Source organism: Coregonus clupeaformis, chromosome 4 (genome assembly GCF_020615455.1).
Source record: "Coregonus clupeaformis isolate EN_2021a chromosome 4, ASM2061545v1, whole genome shotgun sequence".
NCBI lineage: Eukaryota > Metazoa > Chordata > Actinopteri > Salmoniformes > Salmonidae > Coregonus > Coregonus clupeaformis.
In genome coordinates, this window is record NC_059195.1 from 4,759,437 (window position 1) to 4,779,372 (window position 19,936).

At 42.8% G+C, this 19,936-nt stretch overlaps 1 protein-coding gene across 5 annotated transcripts in view; it reads right to left on the bottom strand.

Annotated features, from left to right (window-relative positions):
- Positions 1-19,936, bottom strand: part of LOC121550741 (collagen alpha-3(VI) chain) — an 87,375-nt gene that overhangs the window by 19,322 nt on the left and 48,117 nt on the right. For 4 of the 5 annotated variants that reach the window (XM_041863121.1, XM_041863116.1, XM_041863110.1 and 1 more), the window contains 25 exons: positions 14,653-15,264; positions 12,390-13,007; positions 10,758-11,357; positions 9,967-10,578; positions 9,345-9,679; positions 9,073-9,151; positions 8,821-8,966; positions 8,420-8,512; positions 7,953-8,006; positions 7,566-7,637; positions 7,416-7,442; positions 7,290-7,334; positions 6,963-7,016; positions 6,778-6,840; positions 5,908-5,973; positions 5,612-5,665; positions 5,403-5,438; positions 5,002-5,064; positions 4,605-4,667; positions 3,672-3,734; positions 3,033-3,095; positions 1,606-1,656; positions 1,324-1,359; positions 960-1,022; positions 339-401 (listed from right to left, as the gene is read on the bottom strand). In XM_041863121.1, coding sequence (XP_041719055.1) covers positions 339-401; positions 960-1,022; positions 1,324-1,359; positions 1,606-1,656; positions 3,033-3,095; positions 3,672-3,734; positions 4,605-4,667; positions 5,002-5,064; positions 5,403-5,438; positions 5,612-5,665; positions 5,908-5,973; positions 6,778-6,840; positions 6,963-7,016; positions 7,290-7,334; positions 7,416-7,442; positions 7,566-7,637; positions 7,953-8,006; positions 8,420-8,512; positions 8,821-8,966; positions 9,073-9,151; positions 9,345-9,679; positions 9,967-10,578; positions 10,758-11,357; positions 12,390-13,007; positions 14,653-15,264 — 4,031 coding nt within the window. Of the gene's footprint in view, positions 1-338; positions 402-959; positions 1,023-1,323; positions 1,360-1,605; positions 1,657-3,032; positions 3,096-3,671; positions 3,735-4,604; positions 4,668-5,001; positions 5,065-5,402; positions 5,439-5,611; positions 5,666-5,907; positions 5,974-6,777; positions 6,841-6,962; positions 7,017-7,289; positions 7,335-7,415; positions 7,443-7,565; positions 7,638-7,952; positions 8,007-8,419; positions 8,513-8,820; positions 8,967-9,072; positions 9,152-9,344; positions 9,680-9,966; positions 10,579-10,757; positions 11,358-12,389; positions 13,008-14,652; positions 15,265-18,530; positions 19,113-19,225; positions 19,823-19,936 lie in introns of all 5 variants that reach the window. The other variant, XM_045209818.1, reaches the window with a different exon arrangement.

The following is a 19,936-nucleotide window of genomic DNA, read 5'->3' on the forward strand; positions in this document are numbered from 1 at the left end:
CTGTGAATGTTACAGAATTACGTATGGTGATTTTATAATGTGACATTATGTGGGAGGTCATGATATTTCATTTCATGGGTAAATATATAATAATGTCTTAGACTATAAAGTCATGACTATCAATTAATCTCTATGCAGTTATGGAGTATTATGCAGAGCCAATGAGATTATATGAAGTTTATATAGTGTTGTGAACACATGCTGCTGGTTTCCTGGATCCAGATTAAGCCTACTACTGGACTAAAAGTGGAGAATCTCCATTGAAAGTGCTTTTCAGTCCAGGACCAGGATTAAATATGAGTCTGAGAAAGGGACCCACTGTAAAAGTCAGTGCTTACATAAGGCCCGGGGTATCCAACCTCTCCCTTTTGACCTGGAGTACCGATTTCCCCTGAAACACCCTAGAACAGCAATACAACAGCATTAAAAGTCAAATATTTTAGAATGATTTCATTTACCCATACTGTATGGTACATTCTACCTTGAAATTTTTACATTTCTATTTGGTCATTTAGCAGACACTCAAATCAAATGAAATCAATTGGCCACATGCGCCGAGTACAACAGGTGCAGACATTACAGTGAAATGCTTACTTACAGCCCTTAACCAACAGTGCATTTATTTTTAATAAAAAAGTAAAATAAAATAACAACAAAAAAAAAGTGTTGAGAAAAAAAGAGCAGAAGTAAAATAAAATAACAGTAGGGAGGCTATATATACAGTGCGGTACCGGTGCAGAGTCAATGTGCGGGGGCACTGGCTAGTTGAGGTAGTTGAAGTAATATGTACAGTAATATGTACACTCTTAGCCAGTGCGACTTACAGTCAGTGCATTCAACCAAGGTAGGTAAAACAACCACATATCACAGTGGTTGTTTTAGTTATAATATCAGTTAAGAAACACCCAGAGCACACAGCACCCCTCATCCCAGTCTGCCACCCCAGCTAAAGCACTCACCCTCTGGCCACGGTTTCCTATGGGTCCTGGTCCGCCATTGGTTCCGCCATCACCTGCCGCTCCCTGTATGGTGACAGAAACATCAGTGTGGGAACCATCACAGGGAACAATAAGACAGACACCTATCTGAATTTGACCAATATGAAATGCTCATTTTCGTTTTTCATGGCAAAACATTTTGCAGTGTGACGTAATGAACACAACCCGTGTATCATAAGTGCTCAATTGGAGAGAGGCTACTCTCTACAGAGAGGTTATATTACCACCTGAGATCATTTGAGTGAAACAGCGTGCTTTTCTTCATTTCAACAATCCTTGAATTGAACTGAATAAGCTGTGACAGTGATGATGTTCTTGACATTACCTTTGGTCCTGGGAATCCTGGGAAGCCCTCATCACCCTGTAAGGAAGACACTTGTCAGTTCATTTGCGCAATGGTTGATAATGGCAATTTAAGACATGCAAACTCATTATAACATAGAACATTGATGTATTGATTGATTGGTTGAATTTGTTGGATATTAGTAGTAGGCTGCTCCAGCTGGAGACAACATTACATACAACATGATGACATTAATTAACTAGTACAGATGAATATGAAGGACACAGAGACATATTGTATTTTGTCAAATGTATGATTATTTACCTTTCTTCCTTTGGGCCCTGCGATACCAAATCCATCTCGACCATCTTCGCCCTGTAAGAAGAGAATACTGAGCTTACTGCAAAGTGAATGACCCAATCTTATAGTTAGCTAACAGTATCATGTGTGCTAAATAATGAACAATGTCACTATGTACAGCTGACCAGGGTTCAAATAGTATTCAAAATCTTTCAAATACTTTAGCTGCACTTGATTGAGCTTGCCTGGCGCAAAGGAATGGTCCAATGGTATGGTCCCAAAAGTTAAAACCCCACCCATCTGGCACTCAAGGCAGACAAGCAAACACTCAATGTATTTGAAATAAAGCTGTCAAATACTATTTGAACCCAGGTCTAATGTACAGACAGATAATAGTTGAGAAATATAACTATATGCACTGATCTAAACTGATCAATACAGTCCCAGGACACCATGCACTAGTACCATGTACTAACTCATTGCATTGGGACAGATCACGTAAGAAGCTGATGAAACGAGACAGAATGTATGGCATTAGGGAGCCCTTCAGTAAAATGATACCAGTTAAGAGATTAAAGACACATGCTCCAGGTTCTAAGAAGTGAGAGGAGTTCAGAGACAGACATACATCTTTCTGCTCTTTGAACTGGCCATGACTGTGATGTCCAGATTGCCATCAGGAGGCCCAAGAGCCTGGAGGATGTCTAAAGTTGAGTCCCGATTCTCTGCCCGTTTCCTGAAGTGTGTACTTGCACACTCCATCTCATGGATTTAAAATATAATAATAATAATAATATGCCATTTAGCAGACGCTTTTATCCAAAGCGACTTACAGTCATGCGTGCATACATTTTTGTGTATGGGTGGTCCCGGGGATCGAACCCACTACCTTGGCGTTTCAAGCACCGTGCTCTACCAGCTGAGCTACAGAGGACCACATTTAACACTGGACCGTGGCCAGGTTAACAAAACCAAAGCATGGATTTCTGTCTTACCTTGTCCATAGACTGCTTACAGGGTAATTTGGGTGAACTATCCCTTTAACATTGGTGGAAACCCTACAGCCAATGTTTATTGCTTACTTACACTAATCCAATGCTTAAATCTGTGGTGGGGAGGGTGCAAGTGCACACTTCAGGAGAAGAGTAGAGAATCTGGATGCAATCAAAGTGTCACACTGTCACAAGCCTGGGCTCATATTAAGGACATGTCATAGGGCTACAATAGAAACAATTAATCTCATAAATGTATCCACTTCATAGGATAAGAAGGCAAAAAGATGATTCCAACTCCAATAACATACTGTAAATTATGATATATTACGTATATTTATTGTATCATCTCAATGTATGTAGACCTCATGTAGTCTACGATCTGATTAAAAGTCAGTCTGTTACTCCTCCCTAGGTGTCAATTGTGTTGAGCTGACAGGATGTGATGTAATGACTTACAGGCTCACCACGAGGTCCCAGAGGTCCCACGATGCCTTTTGGTCCGGCCTCTCCTGGCTCACCCTATAAAGATACAGATATACAAACAATAAGAAGCAGAGAGATTGAGAGAGAGAGAGAGAGAGAGAGAGAGAGAGATTGAGAGAGAGAGAGAGAGAGAGAGAGAGAGAGAGAGAGAGAGAGAGAGAGAGAGAGAGAGAGAGAGAGAGAGAGAGAGAGAGAGAGAGAGAGAGAGAGAGAGAGAGAGAGAGAGAGAGAGAGAGAGAGAGAGAGAGAGAGAGCGAGAGCGAGAGAGAGAGAGAGAGAGAGGGACGGAGACAGAGAGGAGAGAGAGAGTCAGAGAAAGAGAGAGAAAGAGAGAGAGAGCACACTTCGAAACAACATTCCTTCTGAGTCGCGCAGAGATTTCCTCCAGATTTATTGCATTCACCCCCGTTATTTGAAGTAGATGTGACACAGGGCCTGGATGTTTTGTTAGGGAGCATTCTGTGTTGACTCTAATAGGCTGTGTATGTGTGTCCAGTAACGGGAGAGTGGAAGGCTTAGGCCATTGTGAATATACTGTAACCTAAACAAGTCTGGGATGACTGTGAGGCATAGGCTAGACTAGAGCGATGCCAATGATGATCAGTTCAGTACCTTGCGACCAAGAGCTCCTCTCCTGCCCTTGTCTCCGGGGGGTCCCTGGGCTCCTCCTGGACCCTTGAATAAAACATAGAAAAATCAGAGAAAATCTTCTCACCATTGACACCCATGGCACTGTCAGGTTACATCGATGCTGAAGCAACGTCTGTTGTCGTATTTCATGATTACAAAGCAGATTCACTCCTACAGACACTGTTGATATCAGATACATGTAAAATGTGTGCTAACAGTGTCAGCATTTTGTTCCTGTATGTCAGCTGGGAGGCACATGCATTCTTTTTGTCTGCGTTTCCTCCAAGTGTTGTTTCTTTCCGACCGCACGTTGCTTGTGTTTACTGTTATTCCCAATTAGATGCCTTTTCATCAAGTTATATGGCGCTGTGCAGTACAGCTCAAAGTCCAAACTTAAATGTCAACATACAAAAAATGTCTAATATCAGAGGACACAAAACCCTATGGTAATTCATCACTCAGTGGCACAAACAATTAGGTAAAAGATGAATGGGTAGATAGATCTACAATCTACTATAACTAGGACCAAAGTTTTAGGGGGTAATATTGGCACAGTTTCTTTGAGAAGCCTACAGATGTCAAATATTTCAAATCAAATCAAATCAAATCAAATTCTGTTGCTGAGAATGTTTTTGTTTGTCATTTCCACTTTAAAATGTCAGACTTGATTTGCCCTAACGAAAAATTTATCAAACCCTACAATAAATGTCCATTAATTATAATCCACATAATAATTCACATTTCCTGTTGCTGCAGGATAATTTTTCTGCTGTAGCAAACTGGCTCAAATTAAGATCCTACATCTGTATGTCTTGATCCAAAGAAGAGACTGAGGTCCTAACATGCTGCAGAACCTGCCATTATCGCAATATCAGAAGTGTGCCACATTTAAAATGGCTATGGTAATTCACTTACCCTTGGTCCAGGGTTCCCGTCCTCGCCTCTGGTTCCAGGTGCACCGATTGGTCCAGCTTGGCCCTGAATAGGACAAAGCATCACAAACACACGTCTACATCAGAGACTGGTCTCCTGTAGAATCAAAGTGACCAATAGATTTGGTGGATAAAAAACTGTGTATAGTTAGAAAGTGAGTGTGATTTGAATCTGAAGTTCAATTGCCTGTTGGACTTAGTTCAGCCACTTAGCTTCAGTATAAACATGGCTACCAAGAAAAGCCATGTAATGACTGATACCAATAAAAGTGTAATGACAGTAATAGATTTTTTGGCAAGGGAGGATAAACATGCACAGCGCAAACTACACAATGTTCTGTCAACAAGTCTAGAAACACAGAGTGGATGGATGCACTTACTCTGGATCCTCCGATACCAGGCTCTCCCTGCACACCATCACCTCCGGGTTTGCCAGGGTTTCCCTATGACATAGGAGAAACCCATGTTTCGGTTAAATACAGTGTATGATTAGACCTCAGTAAAACATGATCAGTTTGTTGAGATTAGATTAAGTGAGTTTACTGTAGATAATTGAGTAGCTAACACTTAGCTAAGTCAGCCCAGTGTATGTAAAAGACAGTCGCTAGCTAGATATGCTAAGTTTGATCATAGAAAATAATGGAGAGGGGGATGCTAAGTGGAAGGGCTGGCTACCCTGATAGCAGGTACAGTAATGTAGCCTGGTTATGCAACATTAGGCTTGCTAATGCAAGGCATCAAGACTGGGCATGTTCAGAGGTCAGGTTCAGGGTTCACTTACAGCTTGTCCGGGTGGGCCTCTTCTACCATCAGAACCCTAATTCAATCCAAACAGGGAATAAAATAATTATACAGCCACTGTTATTACTGAGTTACCTCATAATGTGGTGGTGCATAGGTAAGTGAACTATTGGGTTTAAATAAATATTATGCCAAATATCAGATAACACCTTTTTTAGTAATAGAGAAGAAGAGAGAGAGTGGTCATACCGTCCTGCCTGGTTCACCGGGGCCTCCCTTCTTACCATCCTCCCCTGGCTCTCCCTAGGATTCAAGACAAAGTAAATCAATGACAGTAACAGGAATTGACACCAGTGAAAGAAACAGGAAGTGACGGCTTAAACAGGAAATTAGTGATGAACATGCTCACTCCTACTCACTGTGTAAATGAAAATCAGCACACAAAACATCAAGAATACAAGGATACTTGATAGTTCATTTCCTATACAAACACTGTAATCCCCACAGGCAGTTCACACTCTAGCTTGGTGAGAGGAAGACATTACCACTGGGCCAACATCGCCTGGATCTCCTTTAGGTCCAGCCACATTGTTATCTTGACCTGTGGTTCCCTAGCAAACAGAAAGCAAATGGAATCAGAGTCAGAATCAGTTTGGCTGTTAATGATGTACTACAAAAATACTTTGTTGACTAGTTTGGTTTGTTTCTCTGTTATATCTAACATAAGAATCCCAATCATTACAATCATTATAAGGTAATACCAACTGACGATTGAACCAGGATCAGTTTTCCCATCCCTGGCCCTCAATGAAATCATTCTGTAATGAAAACAAGCACTAATCTGTTGAGCAAGGCACCTAATTGCTCCTGTAAGTCGCTCTGGATAAGAGTGTCTGCTAAATTACTAAAATGTAAAATGTAAATGTAATCTGGAATCAGGCTGTACTGTGTTACAGGAGGGGGTCGCAGTTCCGGAGCGACCCACTAGGTGTCATCCTCCGACAACCTTAGGCAACTCCTTACTCACAGACTGGACTAATCATTATTCTATTGGTGTCACCTGTGTCTACCTGTTCACCTGTGTATTTATGCCCTCACTTCCCTGTGTTCCCTTGCTCCGTTTTCTCTGCTAGTTTCTCTATGCTCAGCAGTACTAATCAGTGTCTGATTGGAGAAGTGTTCTCCCTGTTACTATTTCGTATTTTGGCTGTCAGACTGTTTTTGGAGACTTATTTTCTCCACCTTTCTTTTATCGTGTTAAGTCCGTTGTTTTGTATCCTGGCTTCGGGACCACCAGTAAAGATCCTTGTTTCACCATCTCTGCCTACTGCCTACTGTCTATCCTGCACCGCACCTGGGTCACACCTCACACCAACCCTTACGGCACTGTATTTCAGAGGTTAAAAGATACTTACAGGATCTCCTCTGATACCGGTGTCCCCGATGTCTCCTTCCTGTCCTTTAGTTCCTTTGGGTCCCTGAACACAGAAACAAACATTTTTGAGTGGTAAGCACATCAGAATAATGAAAATGATTGAAAGCATGGAAAAGTAGCCAAAAAATATGTTTATGAGGTTACAATGACCACATGAGGACTCACCCTTCTCCCAGGGTTCCCTCTGTCTCCTGGGGATCCAGCGACTCCACTCTTGCCCTGGGGTAAAGGAATAAATCAGTCAGCCACACATTCAAGCGTGTGTCTGTCTTGTAAGCATAAGCATTCAAAGCTAGATTTACAGTACATTTTGCTTTGTAAGGTTGTGGATTAAAGGGAGGATTTCAAAAACCCTTCTGACATGAAGCCAATATGTCAAAAGCTGTAACTGTTCGCGTGAAGTTCTGTATGACCTTCCAACTTTAGGATACATTTTCAGCACATGCCATAGTAAAAAAAATCTTATTGTAAAATAAATTACGTTTTTCTTACCTCTTCTCCGTTTATGCCATCCAGGCCGATCTCTCCAAATTCACCCTGACAGAAGACAAGGGTTGTTGGGGGTTATCTATTATCATTTGAACAAAAGTAGTGATTTTTCAATTGAAAAAAACTCACCTTTTCTCCAGAGTACCCACGACCACCCTGATCAAGAGAAAAAAGAGGGATACATTTTTACATATTTTATGCAAAAATATATTACATTCCATTACGATTTCACATCAATTAACCTTTTGATTGATACAGTAGTGCAAAATGTGTACTTACCTTGATGCCCCTCTGTCCAGGACAGCCCTGGAAACCTTGAGTTCCATTGACACCAGGAGGACCTCTGTCTCCCTGTCACAGGATGAGAAGAGAGAGATGTCATGTTACAAAACATCGAATAGCATTGAGATTGATGATGGTTGCCGTTCATCACCCTAGGGTGCTACACATTGGTGGTGCAATGTGTAGCAATGTGTTACAGCACTTTAAGCATCGGAAAGGCACTATATACTGTAAATCCAACTATTATTATTATTATTATTCAACTTCAGAGCAGGTGCATAGTGTGGCCTGAGGGTACAGTCATACTAAAGAATACAGGAAGAAAGCTGAACATATGTTTGTAAGGTTAAATATGTTTCAGATATGAACAGAAATCTGACTTACGGGTCCTCCCTCATCTCCGGGATGACCTGCTCCGCCTGCTCCACCTGGACCGCCCTGCAAGATAAGAAGCATATTATGCATATATCTCCAATGTATAACTAACTCATCATAATAGTCATTCACAAGGCCTTTCATCTTCTATAGAAATATTTTCCTACACATTTTTACACACTTAAGTATACTCTTAGAAAGAAACATATATTTAGAACCAATAAGGGTTATTCGGCTGTCCCCATAGGAAAACCATTTGAATAACTATTTTTTTTTCCAGTTAGAACCCTTTTGGTTCCAGGTAGAACCCTTTTGGGTTAAATGTACAACCCTTTCCACAGAGGGTTCTACCTGGAACCAAAAATAGTTATCCTATGGGGACAGCCGATTAACCGTTTTGGAACCCTTTTTTCTAAGAATGTACATTAGTATACAGTACTTAAGTTCAAGTAATAATAACAAAGAACATTAGTAACCTTGGGTCCTCCAAGCCCGACTGCTCCTCGGTCTCCCCTTGTGCCGGTGCATTTGCATGGCACTGCGCAGCACTCCCTCTCAGCAATGTTGTCCTGAAAATTGGAATAAATGTAAAGTTGGAATTTAAGATGGGACAAAAAGTTGTTCTGTGTACAGCCAAAATTGGCTGATTGTCCACTCAATCCTAAACTGCATATCTGTGACTTGACTGTGACTTCAATTGTCTTCCTAATGTTCAATGTGTCATACTGTAGATTAGTCCTTAGTCTTTCTCCAGGTTCTTTCCTAAAATAATTTGTGTGGCAAAGTTGGGTCACATGGCTGAGTTGGACTGTATGGTACAGGTATAAGTACGAGAACATTTAACGTTTCTGTAGTGAGTGACAGTGACAGCACTCACCAGTTCCTCCAGAAGCTCGTAGTCCAGGTCCATGACATTGACTCGGAGGGGTCTGGTGTACCTGAAGCCACGGCCAAACTCCAGCAGCACGGCCTCCTCAAACCTGGGTACCCGCTCCAGACCCACCAGGATGAAGCTGTTCACACCTAGCATGGCACAAAACACATATTTAATTCCCTTTGTCCAGGATCTTTCTCAGTAGTTTCAACAACCATAACAATCCAATAATCCAGCCATAACACTTATCCTCACCTGAAATCTTAAGTTCTTCAACCCGTCTCTTCATTTCATTATACTGGCCATCCAGACCGTCAGTCAGATGGATCACAACCTGTGCGTGGGGGGGCAATCAATTCATTTGACTAATCATGAATGGCATTTGTTTCAATTGGTTTGCTTTAGTCTCAAGTCAAACTTAACCAAAAAAGCTAAATTACAGACTTCAATCTACTCTACTCACACCGTTCCCTGTGTGTGAAGATATGAATTACATTTATTTAAAAAAAAGAGACAGGCAGACACACCTTGACTGCGTCCGCGGCTCGGCTTTTGAACCTCGAACCGTATGCGGCGATGGTCTTGGCATTGAGGACATAGGGGCCGCGATTGCGCAGGGCCCGGAATGCCTCAAACAGCATGTCGGCGTTGTCCGTGAACTCCAGGTGGACAGGTTCCGAGGCAGTATCCATGGCCAGGATGCCCACCTGGATTGAGGGGATCTGGCCCGACGAGCAACTGATGCCCGTCATCTTGGTGATCCTCTGGAGGATGGCACCCATCTTGGACTCCAGGATCCTCTGGGCCTGGAAGATGTTCTGCGAGGACACGTCGAAGCCCACCAACACCTCCAGACTGCAGGCTGAAAGAGAGAGAGAGAAGATACGGGGAGGTTGGTTGGTGGTTGGTGTTTAGAGCTTCTCTGTACCATGACTTGTAATGTAGATGATTACCAGATGTTTACAATCGATATGCTGTCTCCTATTACCTGAGTCATTCTAAAGCATAGCAATTTTTTTATCAATGTTCTATATGAAAGTAAAGGATGTAAGTAAAACAAGCATGAGGAAGTGAAGTACATCTGCCAAGATATGTCCTCCTAACACCAACACTACGGGAAAGATAGGGTAAAATATCTGTGGTCCTTACCTTTTGAGGGTTCCTGGCTCACGCCAGTGCACAGCTTGATTCCCTTCACCTCGTCGTCCAATGTCTCCAGGATCTGCTCGTTGAGCTCAGAGAGCTCCAAGAACGTGCTTGCCCTGGCCACCGTGGAAGCCTCGCTCGCCAGGTTGTTCAACTCGTCCTCAATGTCGCCCACGCCAACGGCGTAGATGCGCACGCCAGTGGCCTTCAACCCCAGAGCGGCAGTCTTGCCATCGTCGGATGACCTTCCACCGGTGACGATCATCAGGATCTGGGGGATGCCCTCATCCTTCCTGCTGCCTTTATCCTTGATGAAGTGGTTCTCCTGCACATGGCGAATGGCAGCGCCCGTGTTGATCCTGCGGCCACCCTTGTACTCAATGCGACTGAGGGCGCTGATGATGTCGTCCTTGGTCTTGTAGGTGTTGAGGTAGAAGACATCGGTGACGTCGGTGGCATAGTACGCCAGGCCAATCTGCAGGTTGTCACGCTCGGTGAAGAAGAGGTCTATAAGGTTCAGAATAAACTCCATAACTTCCTTGAAGTTGTCCTTGCCAAGGTTGATGGAGCCATCCACCAAGAACACGATGTCAGCAACCTTGGCTTTAGGGAGGCCTGAAGTTGAGAGAAAGAGAGAAAACAGAGAGAGAGAGCGACGGAAAGGGATACAGAGAAAGAGATAGGTGTCATGTTGAATACTATCTACAGTATTTATTTGGCTATTATTTGGTATTCATCAGTACACTTCTTATACAGAATAAGGCGAGAATGTATTGATGTGTGGTTTCACTTACTTGGGTCGTCAATTTCTGTAGGGGCCTCCTCAGGGATTGTCCCATTGAGCCTGGCAATGAACCTCTCCTTAATGGTAGGCAAGCCGGGGAAAGTGGGTACCTGGAGAACATCAGCAGAGCTGGTGGCAATCTGGTTGAGCTGCCTGGAGTCTGCTCCGCCAGCACCAATGCCAATGCAGTTAACCCGGGAGCCTTTGAGCAGAGGGCCGTACACAGACACGTCAGTGGGGGACCTTCCGCCGGTGAGGACCACCAGATGCTGGGAGGCCTCCGCAAGCCGGACACCTGCCGAGGCTTTCAGCTCGTTCCTGATCACATACTCGATGGCTTCGGCCAGATCGGACGATCTGCCACCCTGCTGGCGTAGTCTTTTGATGGCAGAGAGCACAGCTGGCTTGTTGTTGTGGGAGTTGAGAGAGAACTCCGTCTTGACCTTGTCGGAGTATTGGACGACAGCGACCCGAACCTGGTCAGGTTGCACATCCAGCTGCTGAACGATGTTGAGGATGAAGTCACGGATGTGGGCGATGCCATTGGACCCTGTGGTGTCCGAGCCGTCGATGAGGAAGATTATGTCCTTTCTCCCCATGTTGAGGTTAGCTGAAAAGTAGAACAGAAGAAGAAGTCAAGCAGGTGTTGTTTCACTTTTTATGTTGGCAAAAATGTATTTAAAATGTAAACAAAGCGGATTGTAACAGTTGAGGTGATATCATACAAAGCATAGAAAACAGGTTTCCATCCAACCTTTTTATGCGAGTAAAGTACATGTCGGATAAAACATGTCAGAACAGGCTTGATGGAAACAGCTATTTTGTCGGTAGACTTTCCAAATGTCGACAAAACAAAATACGCTAGACAATGTGGGATCTTTTTGTGTCTGTAAATTGAATTATGTGAGAAATGGATGTGTAAGTTTACCTTTATGCGCAAATATTGATATAATAACCATCATATCAAAAGTAAACTTGGAGTCACGAGATGATATGTTGTGTGTTCCTTCCACTACGACTTGGGAAAGCATGATTTGATTTGATTTATTAGGCTACAGATGAAATAAATTAACTTCACAGGGTGGTGAAAGTACACAGTGATGAGCTTGATGCTCCTTTCCAATAAATATCGAGGGTCTTATTCTGGTGACATGATGATAGATGCTTGGCTGCCGTTTGACAAATAAAAATAATCTCGCTCTTATCCATAATAATCTGATCATGTAGGTAGCCTACCTGCACTGTATCTGGGAGCTGTTGGCTAGAGCGCACGTGCCAAGACCAGAGTGGACACATTCACTATATAACGTATTTTGTTTTGTTACAAAACCATCAGTAGAGTTGAAAATGCGATGGAAAACCATTTAACTTGTATCTTTTATTTGGTACATGGGAATTTAACCGCAAAGGTAATTTTTATGTGCACTATGTCACCACGTACAGCCTTTTATCTGCAATAAGTCAGTTTGATGGAAACACATCTCTGGTGGGAAAATGTTCATATTGTTTTATGCAGATTTTAGAATATTCCAATTAAAACCTGTCGCTAATTGGATGGAAACCAAGCTACATTCAAAAATATATTTGATGGGTCAGCACTATTTAGAAACTGCATTGGGTTAAATAATCTAAAATCTCTTACCAATATCCAAAACAGGAGGAACAAAGATGTCAGTGGTGGTCATGGTGTTGACTGAAGCAATAAGCTGCTGCTCCACTCTTGGAAGCTGCCCGAAGTTGTTAATGGAGTAGGCGAACTCCGGCTTCAGGGAGATCTGCCTCAGTTCGTCAGGGTTGGCATTCTTTGCCCCGATGGCTAGAGGGGCAACCATGTTGATCTTCAGCTGGTTGGCTGGTCCAGAGACGTCATCGTTGGACTTTCCCCCCGTGACTAGAATGAGGAACTGAGGCACACCCTCCTCGATGCGGCTACCGGCTGATCTCTGATAGATGTTCTTGGAGACCCATTCGAGGGCACGGCCAGTGTTCAGACGGTTTCCACCCCTGCTCCGAAGATTCCTCGTGGCCTGGCGGACCTCGTCTTTGGTGGAGTGCTCGTTCAGGAGGAATTCCATCTTGGCGTCGTCACTGTACTGCACCACTGACACCCTGACCCGATCCAGACCCACGTCCAGCTTTTCCACGACCCTCCCGATCATGTCACGGATGGCAGGGAACTCGCTGCGCACAGCTGTTGTGCCGTCAATGAGGAAAACCACATCCCTCTTTTCTCCGCCAGTGGATACTATGGTTGTGGTGACTGTGGGAGAAGACAGGCAAATCAAATGTGTTTGTTAGCAACACAAGTTGAGCTGCAATGTCAATGACGGCCCGCTCCTTAGGGCATTAGAGGACACTAGATTTAATCTAGTTTTAATCTATCATTATTATTAATAATACATTATTAGTAATGAACATTTGAGAAACAGTTTTAATCGATATTCAACTAAACTGCAGTATCACAGGCGGTGATGCCAATGACTGAAACCCAGTTAACAGTGAATGGAAAAACAGCTAGCTCTGTTGTGCTGCTTTGACAAACTCCCCACTAAAATAACCTGTTGTTTTCCTTTTTAACCCACTGCTAGCTAACATCAATCAATCAAAGCTGTAAACACTCTACCACATGAGCACATTTTGCAGAATTGTTGTTTTTGGTCTCCGGAGACTGTATTTCTTTGAAGAAATAGTATTGTACCAGCACTTCATTCGGTTGAACTTGTGTGTTAGCTACGAGATAATTATTTTTGTGCCCCTGCTGATACCTCATAGGTACACCCTTGAGCCGAGTGCCCGTTCTAAACTGATGGTTATCCTGTTCAGAACACCAGTGGCGCCACGTGCAGTAATTGGTGGATTAGGTTTTCCCATGCAAAAATGTAAAACCTCCTGAGCTGACCACTTGAAGCGATCATTCGCCTATATTTGCTATAATGGGATAGAAGTCAATAGTATGTATTATGAAGTTATATCTTTTTTAATACGGCTTAGTCCCCGAAATCAAGCACCAGTCAATTAATTCAAATCAAATTGTATTGGTCACATGCACCGAATACAACCCGAATACAACAGCTGAGGACTTTACAGTGAAATGCTTACTCATGAGGTTTTAAATAGGCCTCTTCTCAAGAAAACTAGTTTGAAAACTCAGCATACAACATGTATGATTCTGTACAATCCATCTAGCCCATTCATAGAAGCGAACTACCTTTAGTGTCTATTCATGAAGGTATCTTCTGACCGCATCGCTTGCGGTACGGATTTGGAAACATAAGGAACGTATCTTTCATATCATTGAGAAATAATCTTTAAAAAACGAAATACTAAATTACTACACACTTTTATAGGTTTAGTGTTCCCACACGGCCATGTTACAGCATTTGTTTACGGACGACAGATGGAAGACAGAGATGACCACTTGTGCTAATTAGCTATCTAGCATGCTCAAACACCTGTGTGTAAGTGTAACTGGGGAGGAAGTGTAGCGGAAGTGTAGTTCGTCGGATGGAGGCACACAGCCATATGGATCTGTGCAAACCTGCTAAAGTAAGTGTATCTTTTTTATTTGAAAGATTATTTCTCACTGATATGAAAGATAAGTTCCATATGTTTAAAAAACTGTATCGCAAGTGATGATTATTGACGTTTCTAAATGAGTGTCGGGATTTTAGTTCACATAGTCCCACCGGTAAGAGGTGCTCATAGCTGAGAACCCTTGGGATAATCAGATTGCCTTGGATTCTCGAGAGCAACAATCAATCATGATGCTTTCTTGACAATTTGACACATGCTCAACCAGGTATTTAGCCAACCACTAGCCACCACTGTGCAATGTTAACTATTTTGAATGAAACAGACATGAATCCTATAAAACATACATTAATGACAGCAAGAGAGGGTATTACCATCCACAGTTGGGAATACAGGGCGCAGCCTGGCAATGTCGTCATCTGACAACTCTGTGAGTGTGGAGATCAGTGTGTCCTGGACTGTGTACAGGCCAGGGAGGTCATCCACAGTGTACGCAAAATTGGGAACGTAGGAGACAACCTGAAGCTCCTGAGGGTTTACATCTCTGGTCCCGATGCTGAAGGGCAAAACGCCTGACTGCTTCAGTGATGTCGCAGGTCGACTGATATCGTCTGTGGACCTTCCGCCGGAGACGACAATCAGGAACTGTGGGACACCCTCCTCCTTCCTGCCGCCACGTTGAACATTCAGCACTTCACTACTGACAAACTCCATTGCCTGACCCAGGTTACGTTCCCGGCCGCCTCGCTGCCTCAGTCCCTTGACAGCGTTCATAACCCCCTCCTTGGTTGTGTGGGAGTTCAGGTAGAAATCTGCATTGGGGGAGTCGCCATACTGCACCACACCAATCCTGATCTTGTTCTCTCCCACGTTGAGGTTCGTCACGATCCAGCGGATGAACTCCTGGATGATGGGGAACTCCCGTCCGACGCCATCTGAGCCATCGACAAGGAAGACGATATCCTTCTTGGGGCCCTGGGACTCAGCTAAAAGGAAGGGAGAACAATTTTTTTTTATCAACCACTGCTCGTTATGTAGCAGGTGGGCTAATACATTTCAAAAGCATGTTTTACAACAGTGTTCAATATCCTTTTGCAAATAATGATGGAACACTTCAGCTGAAGGACTTTGCTTCTTAGTGTCTTACCTCCCGGGCCAATGAATGTGGTAGGATCAGGATACCTGGCTTTGGTAAGTCTTGACATAGCAGAGAAGAGCTCTGTCTGGATGTTTTGGAGGTTTCGCACGTCACGGACAGAAAATGTTTCGTTGGGGGAATTTGAGATTGACTGCATCTCCCTGTAGTCAGCATTTCTAAGTCCAATACTGACAGGGACCACACCAATACGCTTTAGCGCCATAGCTGAGAGTTCAACATTATCACTAGACTTCCCACCACTAAGCAAAATGAGTATTTGTGGAACACCCTCCAGGCGCCTGCTGCCAGAGGTAGAGGTAAAGACATTGTCCCTGACATACTGAAGAGCTGCTCCAGTGTTGAGGGGTCTCCCTCCTTTAAGTGTGATGCCTCTGATTGCATGTAAAACCTTTTTTTTGGATGCATAAGTGTTGAAATAGAAATTGACCATGGCATCCTTGCTGTACTGGACCACAGAAATTCGGTCTTTGTTCTCATTCACATTGAGCTTCTCAACAGCTCTCAGTATAAAGTCTTGTATAACTGGGAACACATTTCTAACGTCATCAGATCCATCAACCAAGAAGACAACATCCTTCTTTGCTTCTTCAGGTTGAGCTAGAAATTACAATAAATGTAGGCTGTGTTTTGTATAACGTCTCATGAAAGCATTAGTAATGTTTTAAATTCAAATTAACTAATTGACTAACTTTAGGTTATTCTACAGTTCTTTGCATGTCACCAAATTGTCTTTCCAATATGAAAAGAATAGATAAGTGACACTTAGAAAAATAAGGTTACTTACCAATATGAGTGGTACGCTTCAAAGTGAACAGTACATCTAATAAGATGTCTGGAAGCTCTCCAAAGTCAGTGATCGGAAAAACTAAATTATGAGCAGTGGTGGGAAGACCAATTGAGTCTGTGCCAATGCTGAAGGTCAAAATGCCAAGATCTTTAAGTGTTGAAGCCGGTTGCCTTGCACTATCACTGGAGGGTCCTCCTGTGAGCAGTATCAGTACTTGTGGAACACCTTCAAGATGTCGACTTCCAGAGATGGTGCTAAAGACATTTTCCCTAACATACTGTAGAGCTGTCCCAGTTTTGCGTGATCTTCCACCCTTATGTCTTAATGTTCGTATCTTGCTGATGACAGTGTCCTTGGTTGAAAAGGAACTCAAGTAGAAGTACACTACAGCGTCACTGCTGAACTGGATCACTGCTACCCTGTCTCTGTCTTCGGCAACATCAAGGTTTTCCACAACTCTTCGCACAAAGTCTCGCATAGCAGGAAACCCACTGCGACTGCTGTCTGAGCCGTCGATGAGGAACACAACATCACGTTGTCCAATCCGCGATTCCACTAGGGAGAATAGTATATGTGGATTTAACACAGGGGGTTGACATGCTATAACCATTTGGCATAGCAAAAAAAGAGCTAGGGGGCAAGTGAAACAAATGACAAAAAAACACCTTTCCAGCACAGAGTCAAGCCAGGATTGACACTTTGAAAGATGTGATGCACGAATCTTAAAATACTCAGCATTTTTTTTCAAAATGCAGCAAAAATTAAAGCAAATAAGAAAGCACAGAAGAATTACCATCACATGCCATATATTGCAGGCGAACAGAGCACATTGTCCTCTGGGTTGAGGACAATGGCAAATTAAGTCTGAAAATACATCACCAAGATTCTACAATCTTGTCTTGTCTTAGGAAAAGTGATATCATCAAAGGAAAATATACAATTAATGGTTATGAGCCTGGTTTTCCTAAGGAGAAGAAAATGATTCATTGTTCTTACTTTGGAAAACAATGCCAATCAACGGCAGGACAATCACATTATTCGCATGGGATTCACGAGTTTCAATAAGTAATTATCGGAAAAGTGTTTCTGACATCCCTTACCCAAAATGCCAGAATGTCTCCAAGTAGTAATTCTCATTGAAGATAAAAGTTGATTCTCCAATCTATAAAGATCAAAGTATTCTGAAAATGTAAATGCCAAAGAAGGATTGAAAGAAAGAGTTTGCAGCTCTTCGATGTCTGTAGCTTTTGAACCGATGGTGATGGCCATGATACCTTGTTGCTTCAGAGCATGAGCAGCATTACTAATTGAGTCTCTGGATCTTCCACCACTTAAAATTACTAAAACCTGTGGAACACCGAGCAAGCGTCTACTTCCAGCTGAAGCAGTGAAAACATTGTCCTTGATGTACTGGAGGGCGGCGCCGGTGTTGAGAAGTGTACCTCCTTTGTGCCTCAGACTTCTAACAGTGTCTAGAATGTCTTTCTTTGTTGTATAAGTGTTCAGATAGAAGTGGACCTCTGGATCTCTGCTGTACTGGACCACCGAAACTTGATCTTTGGTTTCCTCCACATTGAGTTTGTCCACAACCTTTTCTACAAAATCACGCATCACTGGGAATCCACTCCTGGTGCCATCAGAACCATCCAGAAGGAATACAATGTCTCTCTTTGGTACTTTATTTCAGGTGAGGAACAGATATTCAATTAATGTACATATAACTTACGAAGGAATAATGATTTTATAAGATAATACATATAATATACTGTTTCTCTGGTAAGCAACTGCAGCTGATTGAAGCGAATGCATTCCAGAGAGCTGAAGTAAATGCCACTGCTGCAAAGAAGATACCCTTTGTAAGACTATGTTGAAAGAATTTGAAGAGAACAATGAAATAAATAATGAAAAAGTTTTGTAGAAAAAAGGTGGTAATAATACCAAGCAGTAGCATGAATGCAAAGTGGAAGGATTCACTCTGAATATTCAAGAACAATCTTTGAACTAAAAATGTTGAAGCGAAAATGAATGAGAGAGCAATATGAAAGAAGGGTTAATCAAGATGTTGTAGGATTTGACAAATGAGGTGGGGATGCTATTAAACAATCCATCTTATCAGTGGTCACCCATTTTCATTGATGACACTTTAATGAATGAGCAGCTTTAATACTTCTACACATTATTTTGTAGAATGTAGCAAATATCTTGCTAGGAAAGAGTAGATGAGTCTACCAGTAGATCTAAGAGATTTTAACATCACAAAGCAATCAACTGGTTAAATAGACTGAGAGAAGAAAATAAAAAATTACCTATCAAACCAGGACTGGAAACTTGAGCAATTGATGATAAAAGCTCCAGATGCAGGCCTGACAGGTCGGAAAAGTCTCGTGCCACAAGGATGAGCTGTGGATCAGACGTAATTGACTGCATTTCTCTAGTGTCGGCCTGTCTGATGGCAATGCCAATATTCTGAATTCCTTGACCTTTCATATCAAAGGCAGTTTGGCTAACAGCGTCATTTGACTGTCCACCACTCAGCAAAATCACTATCTGAGGGACACCTTCATAATGTCTGCTTCCAGAGGTGTCTCTAAAGATGTTGTCTCTTACGAACTGGAGGGCTGCCCCTGTGTTAAGGGGTCTACCACCTTTGTGCCTCAGACGTCTTATACTGTCAAGAATCTCCTCCTTTTTGGTGTACGTGTTCAGGTAGAAATGTACCTCTTGATCTCTACTATACTGAACCACAGAAATGCGGTCTTTGTTTCCTCCCACATTGAGATTCTCCACTATTCTATGAACAAAATCACGCATTGCTGGGAATCCATTCCTTGTGCCATCAGAACCATCCAGAAGGAATACGACATCCTTTCTGGCGATGCTTAGGTCCACTAATAGTATAAGAAAAAAAACAGAAAATATAAGTAAACATTGCTTCATCAAACCTGAAACTGAAATATGTGTTTGTTGCTTTAGTTTTCCTACATAATGCATCTGGTCTTACCTATGACTGTTGGGGATATGGGTGTGGCGTCAACGTGTACAGTAATGAGTGAGGAGAAAAACTTATCCTGGACGCTGGGGAGATCAGAGAATTCAGAAACAGACTGGGAATAGCTAGGGTCAGTGGCAATCCTTTGAACCTCTCTGCTAGAATTTCTGTTTCCAATGCCAAAGATCAAGACCCCACTCTCTTTCAGGGCAGAAACAGGTATATCAACATTATCATTGGACCTCCCGCCACTCAGCAGTATCAGCATCTGAGGGACACCCTCTTGGCTTCTGCTTCCTGAGGAGGCAGTAAAAACGTTGTCCCTTACATACTGGAGGGCTGCCCCAGTGTTGAGGGGTCTACCTCCTCTGTGCCTCAGACCTCTGATGATGTCAAGAATGTCGTCCTTCATGGTGTATGTGTTCAGATAGAAATTAACTTCTTGATCTCTACCGTACTGGACCACAGAAACACGGTCTTTGTCTCCTCCCACATTGAGTTTCTCTACTACTCTGTGAACAAAATCACGCATTGCTGGGAATCCATTTATTGTGCCATCAGAACCATCCAGAAGGAATACCACATCCTTTCTGGCGGTGTCATGATCAACTGAGAAAATAAATAGATTATGTCAAGCAGACTGATCAAATGTGGTGTTTTTGGCCAAATGATATAGTCGTTTCAAAGACTTAGCTGCAAGTTTGCTAACACATCCTGACTCTT